The 10,557-nt window shown below is 38.0% G+C and overlaps 1 protein-coding gene across 3 annotated transcripts in view; it reads left to right on the forward strand.

Moving 5' to 3' along the window:
* The window catches only part of PDE4D (phosphodiesterase 4D), a 353,147-nt gene extending 343,202 nt beyond the window's left edge, over window positions 1-9,945 (forward strand). For all 3 annotated transcript variants that reach the window (XM_037373545.1, XM_037373546.1, XM_037373547.1), the window contains 8 exons: window positions 385-557; window positions 1,522-1,620; window positions 1,711-1,875; window positions 3,607-3,706; window positions 7,456-7,610; window positions 8,100-8,222; window positions 8,667-8,849; window positions 9,427-9,945. In XM_037373545.1, coding sequence (XP_037229442.1) covers window positions 385-557; window positions 1,522-1,620; window positions 1,711-1,875; window positions 3,607-3,706; window positions 7,456-7,610; window positions 8,100-8,222; window positions 8,667-8,849; window positions 9,427-9,837 — 1,409 coding nt within the window. In that variant the 3' untranslated portion in view covers window positions 9,838-9,945. The remainder of the gene's footprint in view (window positions 1-384; window positions 558-1,521; window positions 1,621-1,710; window positions 1,876-3,606; window positions 3,707-7,455; window positions 7,611-8,099; window positions 8,223-8,666; window positions 8,850-9,426) is intronic.
* The last annotated feature ends 612 nt before the right edge of the window (window positions 9,946-10,557 follow it).

The raw sequence follows: 10,557 nt of genomic DNA on the forward strand, positions 1-10,557 counted from the left end.
AAGTTTTCTTGCAAAATGGAAATTTACATTTCTGTTTAGCTGTAATAATAACATTTTTATAATGAAAGGATTGACCCTATCTACAGTACTAGGGGTGCAGGAGAAGTGGAAATCAATCAGTCACAAGTCACTTTAAACAAAGTTGGTTCAGAAATAATGAGGCAATTCCTGAAATAGAGGTCTGCTTCTACTGAGGTATAGGTCTATGTTTATTTCTCATGTTTTCACTGTTCTTTATATGAAGTATCTGTTGCAAAATCTCTAAACACAAAAATAATAAAAAAAGTGTTGTTAAGGATTACGATATCTATAAGATACAACTCAACAGTGAATGTTATAATATTTGTAATTCCTTTAAAAAATATTTTCTTCATTCTTTTGAAGACAAACAACATGAAGTTGAAATCCCTTCTCCAACGCAAAAGGAGAAAGAGAAAAAGAAGAGGCCAATGTCGCAGATCAGTGGAGTCAAAAAACTGATGCATAGCTCCAGCCTCACTAATTCCAGTATTCCCAGATTTGGAGTTAAAACAGACCAAGAGGATGTTCTTGCCAAGGTGGAGAATATATAAATCCTTGAATTTAAACCATTGAATTAAGATAGAGGGTGGACTTGTCAGTTTTATTCCATCCTCTGCTTATAACCATTGATTTCAAGCTGTAGCACCAAAAGGTGATCTCACTTGAAATAATACAAACTTGGTGAAGTGGTAAAATAACAAGTACAATCAGAATCAGGACATAAGGGTTAACATCTGGAGATGGAATGTAAATTAGTATTTGTGTATGCACTAATAAATCTGCTTATTCATAAATAATATCTGAAGAATGAAAAGTAAACATATCATATGGTGTCACAGGAATGAAATTTATAGCAGCCCTGTTTTTTGAAAATGCACAACTGGTGTATAGCATTAGAGCTATGCTTCCAGGTCCTGTCTTTACTGTATCTTTTTACGTACATTACTTGTGGTTTTGTTTTGAATCATTTCCTATGATTTTTGCAACAGCTGCTAACTAGTTCGCAGTAACCTAAAACGGGCATAAAGTTTTTATTAGTTTAATTTTAGCGTTTCGCATTTTGAAATATGCCTATCCTTATGTTTTTAGGAATCTCCCCCTTTATTTTAAGTGTTTCTGAGAACCAGGGAAAGAGCAGCAGAAGTGCAGCATCCCTGGAGGTATCCTCCTTGCTGAACTCTGCTGTGACTGGGCAGTGAGATAGCAAAGCCTGTTGGTTCAGCTCGTTCAAGATACTGTAGCATTTTTCCCTGGGGGGCAATCCACTTAAGAGGCACTCTTTCCTGCCGAGTGAATTATTATCTGAAGAGTAAGTAGCTGCAAATTCCAGTATTGCAAGATTAGTAGCAGCAGCTTTCCCCCTCCCGGAGGTTTAGCATATAAATTTCACAGTGGCAAGGTTTGAATCTTCGTGAGTCTGCTGTTTGTAGCTTTTCAATCAAAAATCACTGGAATTTGTATGTTAGGTTCCAACATATTTGTTACTTGATTCTGCTCTAGGAACTGGAAGATTTGAACAAATGGGGGCTTCAGGTTTTCAGAGTAGCAGAGTTGTCTGGAAACAGACCATTGACTGTCATCATGTACACCATTTTTCAGGCAAGTAGCAGCAGCCGTGATGCTTTTTGCTTATCTTACAGATTTTTCTAGTGCTTTGTAATCTTAATTGTTTCTCTTTTCCTTTCCTAGGAACGGGACTTGTTGAAAATATTTAAGATTCCAGTAGATACTTTAATAACTTACTTGATGACCCTAGAAGACCATTACCATGCAGATGTGGCATATCACAATAACATACATGCTGCAGATGTTGTTCAGTCAACCCATGTCCTGCTATCAACCCCAGCATTAGAGGTAAACTACCACTGAGGTGGGAAAGAGGCATGAGAACAAGGGGCATACTAAGACTCTTCTAAACTAAATATTAAAGGTCTTAGTTTTCTGTAGTATCTTTGAAAGAAATCTTAACATTTCTTTCATGAATTCTGCTCTTCTAAAGGTATTTTGTGAGGATCAAAGCTTATATACCTGTAAATACTGTGCAGAAAATGTCACATCTTTTTCTTTAAAATCATGCAGATTTGTGTTGTCATAACCTTTTCCATTGTAACACAATGCATAACTCGTTTCCACCATCCCATTATTAATACTGCATCTTGATCACTCATTATTTCCCCTGTGGGATTCTCACTAATCACAATTAGTGGAATTGCTAAGGAAAGATAGTGATAAAATGGGATTACCTCAGCAGGGCCTTTTGTTTTTTTGGGTTTTTACCTTGAGCATATTTATTATGGTCCTGAAGGGCTATTTTTGTGTTTGTTTCTCAGACAGAGTGGAACGTGTACCAAATTTTCACTGGACTGTATCTCTTTTTTCTATTTTTTTAAAAAAATTATAAATACTTAAAAACTGGAAAAAAAAACCATCTCATATATTCTTTTCTGAGGAATTATTGTCTCAAAAGCGTTTAAATCTCTGAAGTAGAAGGCAGCTGAAGAAAGACGTAGTTTACTTTCCCTTTCTTAAGCACAATTCAGGTCTTAGTATAGCAAACATTGACCTATCCCAGTAAATTGTTAGAAAAAGGCAGATAAAGCAAGCAGTTGAAATCTTAGTAGTTCAAAAGGATTTGCCCTAACTTTCAAGAAGGCCTGCATTTTGACTCTTATAATGACCAATCTTTCATGTTACTGAATGCTTCTGCTTTACCTTCCTCTTAAAGAGAGGGTTATAAGTGGACCTTAAGACTGTTCACAGGTCTCCATCCCCAAAGACTCAGGAATTATCTTGGGAAAGCTTTTTTCTATCTCAAGAAGAAAGATCAGATTATGTTATTAAATCACCACTGGCTTCACCAAACAGCTGAACTGGTCGTCAGTAGCATTTGGGTGGGGTTTTTTTTCCAGATCAGCTGTTTTTCATGGCCTTGTTCTTGGCAGAGCTTTAGCCAGTAAAACAGTGATGTCTGCCCAGTGCCACTGCTGACTGATCATTACGAAAACAATTACTGGGTGCTTGTGACAGCAGGTGACTGGGTTCAGTGACATGCCAGCTCCGTTGCAGTCCTCTCTTCCTATCTTCCTAATAATGTCATACAGAGAAAAATCAGTAAATGTTAAGTAAGATGCCTTGTGATCTTTCACCATTGACTTTAACATAATTACAGAAGATGTTTGTCTTTCAAGTATAAGACAATATGTAGGAGTCAGGCTGAAATTTTTAATTTCAATTTGTACTATAAATTAGAAACCTGTACTTAATGGTCTAATCTGTACTTAGTGATGTAATAAATGTGGATTTATTTACAGAGAAGCTGAAAAAACTTCAGTTATGGAATTTAGTGGTGTTGTTGGTATGAAGTATGGATCTTTGACTTTGGCCAAGCTTGAAATATTTGTGAAATTTTACATAATTGACAATTTTACAAAAGGTTGTGATAGCCTATGTGTAAAATTTCTTGAGATCTGTGATACATTTCAAATGTGTTTTGCTTGTTCAGACCTAGATTCAAGTAGAGTCCTTTTTATTGAAAGCACTTTTTCATTGATTAGTGATTGTCATTTCTGTTTCATGATTTTCTAGGCAGTGTTCACAGATTTGGAGATTCTTGCAGCAATTTTTGCCAGTGCAATACATGATGTAGATCATCCTGGGGTTTCAAACCAGTTTCTTATCAACACAAGTAAGTTTATTCAGTGGTTTTCTCAAAAATTTGCTGCAAGATCTGCTCATAGCACCTGAAGAATACATAGTTCATTCCTTGTTCTCTTCTCTCTGTGATTTTTCTTAGTAAATAGAGAGGTGTTTGTATTTTAAACTGGGTATTATTTTGCATTTCTTGTAACTTTAGAAGTAATTTATGTAGTACTGTCTAGCAAGAAGTACTAAGACATTAACTGTAAACCTGGCACTGTTTCAACACTTTCATCCAATAGGATGTTGTCTCTCCTGGAAATGAGTGGGTACACATTAAATAAATAACATTGCAGGAGAGAAATAAAGGAAGATTAAATAAAAATCAAGAAAAGGAAGACAACAGGTGATGGGTTTATATTGGAAGCATATGATACGACCGAGAATAGCCATACATTTTTAAGAAATTCAGGAAACAAGTTTCTTTCTGGCAAACAAACTGGCAGGCCCCCGCCTCTCTCTCTCCCTAGCTGCTGTTCTTGGTTTCTGATCTCTGCATACTCATGCTACGCAGACTAAGTTTCTCAGCCTGTCCCTGCAGCATATGGCAATTTATTGTTGTTGTTGAGTCTCTTGCTGGCACTCCACGTGTGGAGGAAAAAAGTCGTAATGAAATGTGACCCTAATGTCGTCTCCCAATTTGAAACCCACTGTACTTGTTCTGTGTTCCTCAAGGCTGTTCTCTGCAGCATTTCATGAACCTCTTCTACAAGAAGAAAAATAGTGTTAGCTTCTTTGAACCTGATCATGACACATTTGCTGAATGATTTGTTGCCTCAGTGTGACCTGCTTTGATTTCAGTGGTGTATGCTACTCTTACGAGGAGCACGTTGTAGGTCAGTGCAAGTTCCATCATGCAGTGTTACTTCTGTTGCTGTATGACAACTTCTCCTTTGACGATAAACTGACCCAGAAGTACAAAAGTTGAAGTACTTCTAATAATCCAAACACTTCAGAAGAAAAAGCTACAGAAAGGGAAACATTTGTGTATTTTTGCATTTGAGCGATCTGGTTGCATACTTACAGATACTGTCATTCCTGTACTGGGGTGAATCTATTGCACTGGTGCTAAAATAACATGACCCCAAATCAGTGATACAGTTTGAAGAAGGGAGCTCTTCTGAGTCATTGGTGCTGTATGTTCAAATAAGACCTCCACTCCAGTTTAGCCTGCATCTAATTTTATTTGTCTTAATGGCCTGAAGGCCACCCTATAGTGAAACTAAATTTGATGACTCATCTCCATGGAGGAGGATTAGGATTGACTCCAGATTTCTGGTGTATTATTGGTAAACTATACAATTCAGCAGCATGGTATAGGAAGAGAGTGAATCAAGCTTTGTGCACAAACTGGATAATACCTAAACTCGTAGAGTGGGCATATGTAAGTAATGCTTTTATTTGTTTGTTTAGTCAGAACTGAGTACCAGAATACACAGATGTCTCTGAGGTGGTATGGGGAAACCATCAAGTTGTTGAGATTTAAGCAGGATGGCTGACTAGTTGGAAGGGATCAGTAGCGATGCATAAAGCTTTCACTCTTAGGCAGACAGTTGAAATTCAGCTCAGTTAGGAGTGATTCTGATGCTGTTTGTTGAGTGGTTTGGAAGAAACATCTTGTTTTTCTCAGTTCAGCTTTTGATAGAGAAGGCTTCTGTCTTAATCAAGTAGTATCACTAACTGGAACTGCTGTTGGCAAGCTGAAAGAGGCAAAGTGATTTTATCTCTTTTGAGTTACTCTGTGTACAAGGAAGAAACTATAGGGACAGAGACAAGAGACCATCTAATTTAGGGCTGCTGCATTTTCGTAACCTCTAGAAGATCTTTTGTTTCCACCTTGTCTGGTTTTCCGGTGAACCTTACAATGTATTAGCATTTCACTAAAAAGTAGAACAATACATTTTAAGCCAGCATAATAGACTTACAGTTACTGTAAGTATGTAGTTATTTGACGTATTCCAGCTTATTCTTTATAACTATTTGCATGGGATATTTCTGAATATTATTTCCCTATTTAAGGATTTAAAGTCTATTACACAGTGGTCTAAAAATCTGATCCCTTTTTAATGCTATTAAAGAACAAACGAATATGGATTGTGTTAGCATCAGAGGAGATGCTTATTTGATCAGTGTAACTCTGTCCTTACAGACAAATACTCTTGAAGCTTGTAATGTGTTACAGAGATTACTAAGTGGGAACTTAATTCCATTCCACCTCCGTTACAAAGTTGAGCACATTCTAGCTCTGTCTGTAGCTCCGGCCCTTCCAAAGTATTTTGGCAATGTTGAGTGTTTTGCAGTTGAGGCTCACCAGAAGGCTGTTTGAGAGGGAAATAAACTAGTGCCTGTCTTTGTAAGAAAAATAACAGTTAGGCAAGTTTTGTAAATGGTCAGTGAAAGATGAAAGAGAGATCAGTTGACGAACTTGCTTTCTTTTTCCTTTTTGCTGTTACAATTTTGCTGCAATCAGGATACGGAGAGGTAGAGGAAGGGTTTTCTGATTCAAAAGATTGATGCATTCAAAACAGGAGAGGAAGACAGCAGGAGAATGAATAATGAGACTAACGAAGTCTGAAAAGCAGAGGTTTTATAGGCACCCCATTGAGTCAGCGGAATTTTAAAACAAAGCAGCTATAAAAGAAGAGTAGACAAAGAATATAATAGACTGACGTACTGTTAGATTTAGGATAGAACAGCTGTAATAAATAGAAGTTAATATCACACATGACAAGTGCGGTTGCATAAAAAGTATTTGGTTTTTTATGACAGACTCATTTGCAAGCTGTGCCTTAAAACATACACAAACTGACTGTGCCATATCCCCCATAAAAGCTAAAGCTGTGCAGAAAGTTGTCATAACTGCTTTATTTGTCGGAGCTGGCTGTTCAGTAGGTCTGAGCAGAGAGATGCAGGCCTTGCCTGTGTGCCTTAGCATAGGCATTGCTGGGAAGGTGCATGTTGTTCTCACAGCCATCTGCAGTGAGAGTTCAGAATGCTTCTGTCGGAGAGGCAGCACTACAGCGTCAGGCACTGACCACGCTCAAGCGCGAGGCAGGAGGCAAGGCCACTGCTTGTATTTTCAAGCCACATGATGACCTTCCAAGAAAAAGACCAGAAGTGTAACTGTTCCCATCCTACCAGCCTTCTCTCAAAATATCCAATTGTCATGGACTAATGACCCGTGGCCCTAACTGGCAAGGCACCCGAGTGCCTTAGCTAGCTGCCGAAGGGCACGGTGTGAAAGCAGAGTGCTCTCTGCCTGACCTGCAGCAGAGCCTCAGCTGTGAACACATAGCCCAGGTCTGAGTGCTGGACAGCTGCAACTCGATTTAAACAATGGAATTTTAGTAGTTCTGGAGGAGAGAGACATGAGAAGAGAAAACGTCAGAGTGTTTTTGTTTAGGTGTGTTTATGCAGATAAAATTTCCCATGTGACCTCATGCAGATATGAAAATGTATTCTGAAAAATACCTTCCTTGTATTTTTTCTAACTCGCCACTTCAGGCATGTGTACATGCTTCACTGCAAACTGTTTTCTTTATTTTCCTCAACATACCTTGCCTTGATTTGTTAAAATGTTCAGTCATTAATTCTGTAACTTTTGATACTGTGTGAACTACATGAACTTTCTAAAAGTTCTTCTGTAAATCTTGTTATAGATGTAATAAATTTGAAAAATCTCAAAGGATTTGGTAGAAGCACCGCCTTTAACGTTCTGCCCTGCAATTGTAATTGCAGATTCTGAACTTGCCTTGATGTACAATGACTCATCAGTACTGGAGAATCATCACTTAGCTGTGGGCTTCAAGCTGCTGCAGGAAGAAAATTGTGACATTTTCCAGAATCTGACCAAAAAACAGAGGCAGTCATTGAGGAAAATGGTCATTGACATTGTGAGTTATGCTTGAGAATCCCTCTTTCATAGCGCTAGCAAATTGAATAATAAAGCCCAAAGCATTTTGTGATAAATTACTTGTCTCTAGACCCATAACCAATGAAGTTCTATTGTGTCATATCCAAACATGAATCAGTTTCAATAACCATCTATACTTTTTTTAGAAGGTATACAATCCTGCTTCAAGCTGTTTTCTTACTGACACATATGCCATTTCACCATCACAGTTAGAAATGTGCTATCAAATTGATGATGAATTCAAGCTGATCAGATAATTCTGAACAATCAATCTGTTATATTCTTAAAGTAACCGAAATGAAAACTTACTATTTTGGACACTAATGATATACAGGACTCAGACTTTTATAGTGTGTTCAGACACAGGAGTTATGGGTTCCCCCCAGAACTTTTTATGTATTCAGAGGGTTTTTTATAAAACCAGTAGAATAATTTACATAATACTTTCTGTTTGTTTGTTTGTTTCAAGGTACTTGCAACAGACATGTCTAAGCATATGAATCTATTGGCTGATTTAAAAACCATGGTAGAAACCAAAAAAGTGACCAGTTCTGGTGTCCTACTTCTTGATAACTATTCAGACCGGATTCAGGTAAGAAAATTCATCTGCGAATTGTCACTTGCATCCTTAATAACGTTGGCCTACCCATTCTCCAGCTTGGGTTAATTGACTGTCCATCCTTACACCATGTACTCTGTTAGGTACTGAGTGTCTTTCAGAGAGTGATGAGGTGCTAGAGTACTTTGGCACTAAATGAGGCTTTGGCCTTTCCTTCACAGTATCAGCACTTAATTGGTCTTCCTCTCAAGGATTTTCTGTCCCTTATGCAGGCAGAAGCAGCAGAAGCAAGGTAATTCATGGCTATTACTGGAAGTGTGAAAAACACCCAAGCACATAAAGTTTTTTTGCTGTTTAGAATAAATCTTGCACTACATGTATTTTCAAGATTCTGTTTCACAGTGACCAAAAGTGTGAATGGAAAATGAGCTGGTTTTCTGCAGTGCAATAACACAGCAGCTGTTCAATTTATTTTAGGTTCTTCAGAATATGGTGCACTGTGCAGATCTAAGCAATCCAACCAAGCCACTTCATCTCTACCGTCAGTGGACAGACAGAATAATGGAGGAATTTTTCCGTCAGGGAGATCGGGAAAGAGAAAGGGGAATGGAGATAAGTCCCATGTGTGACAAGCACAATGCATCTGTAGAAAAATCACAGGTAATTAATTTTAGTCGATAGTTAAATAACACGGTATCGCACATTAACAGAAAAGGATGGTCCACAACCCTGTTTAGATTCATTTCTGAATGCACCATTAATTAATTCACTTGCTACTCAGGAGCTGAGGGGAGCTGAGATTTTTACTGTGAAAACATGGTGCGTGGCAGTGTTTGCTGAAGAGATTCCATTGCTGTTGTGACCTGCAATGTAGCATACGTGTCAAAAGAGAGTATGGTACAGCTGCCCATTAGGGTTTCTTTCAAAAGCAGAATTAGATGTAAAGCAGCTGTTTGGCTCACTGGGTGCAGTAGAGTTGTTTGTAATGCTGATTTGAACAGTTCATTTGAAAACAAATCCTTTCCAAGTCCTTACCCAATATCCTGAATCAGACTTTTGAAATGTAAAAGACCCTATTTACTACATAAAACAGCATCATTTCCTTTCAGCCACGTTTAAGGGTAATACATCTAGTATCTCATACTAGTGTTATATTTCTCGTACTTTGCATGACTTACAGGCATAGTTGTTTATTTCTGTTGAATAAGAGGTCATACTAATTTTGTATTTGAAACAGGTGGGTTTTATAGACTACATTGTTCATCCTTTGTGGGAGACGTGGGCAGATCTTGTTCACCCAGATGCCCAGGACATCTTAGATACACTGGAGGACAATAGAGAATGGTACCAGAGCACAATCCCTCAAAGTCCCTCTCCTGCACCTGATGGCCAGGAAGAGGGTAGGCAGGGCCAAACTGAAAAATTCCAGTTTGAACTAACACTGGAGGAAGATGGTGAGTCAGACACTGAAAAGGACAGTGGAAGTCAAGTAGAAGAAGACACCAGCTGCAGTGACTCAAAGACACTTTGCACCCAGGATTCAGAATCCACTGAAATTCCTCTTGATGAGCAAGTAGGGGAAGAAGTAGAAGAGGAGGAGAACCACACAGAACCTTGTGTGGTAGAAGACCATTCTCCTCACACGTAACAACCAAGACGCAGTCTTTTGCTCTCTTGCCCTCTCCCTTTCCTTTCCTCTTTCTGTTTGTTTGGTTTTGGGTTTTGTTTTTTTGTTTGTTTGTTTTTTAATGTTGGTTTTGGGATTTTTTTGTATTTGTTTTGCGTTTTTTTTGTTGGTTTTTGTTTTGGTTTTTTGTTGGTTTTCTTTTGTTTTGGGGGTTTTTTGTTTGCTTTTGGTTTTCATTTTTTGTAGTTAAGTAATGGTTGCCAAAGGATATGTCATATGCTTCAACCATGGTCACAACTCATTGTCATCTGCCAGGCCGTTTGTTGATAAAAACTGTCGTTGATGACTCAGTTTGGCACTCAGGAATATTGTAGCCAGAATTTTCACCTCCATGGAATCAGAAAGCAGGGGGAAGAACACCCATAAACTACATTTCAATAAGCTTTCCATTTGGCAGATTTGATTAAATAAAGCATATGTTTTCAGAGGAGTACCACCTGCCAACCAAATGCTGGTATGCTTTGATAGTTTTTGAATTCATTGTATTTCACAAGCATTGTATTTTCACAAAGCATTGGATAATGTTCATCTTGAGAGGAAACAGATAGAAAATAAACAGGTTCCTACTGGAAATCAAATGCATGTAAATGGTGGGACACAATATGATTCTGTTACCAATAGGAAGATGAGCTGTAGAAACAGCATAATTTTCTAATTTCAAGTCTTCCTGATACGTGATTG

Source organism: Falco rusticolus, chromosome Z (genome assembly GCF_015220075.1).
Source record: "Falco rusticolus isolate bFalRus1 chromosome Z, bFalRus1.pri, whole genome shotgun sequence".
In the NCBI taxonomy this organism is placed as follows: Eukaryota; Metazoa; Chordata; class Aves; order Falconiformes; family Falconidae; genus Falco; species Falco rusticolus.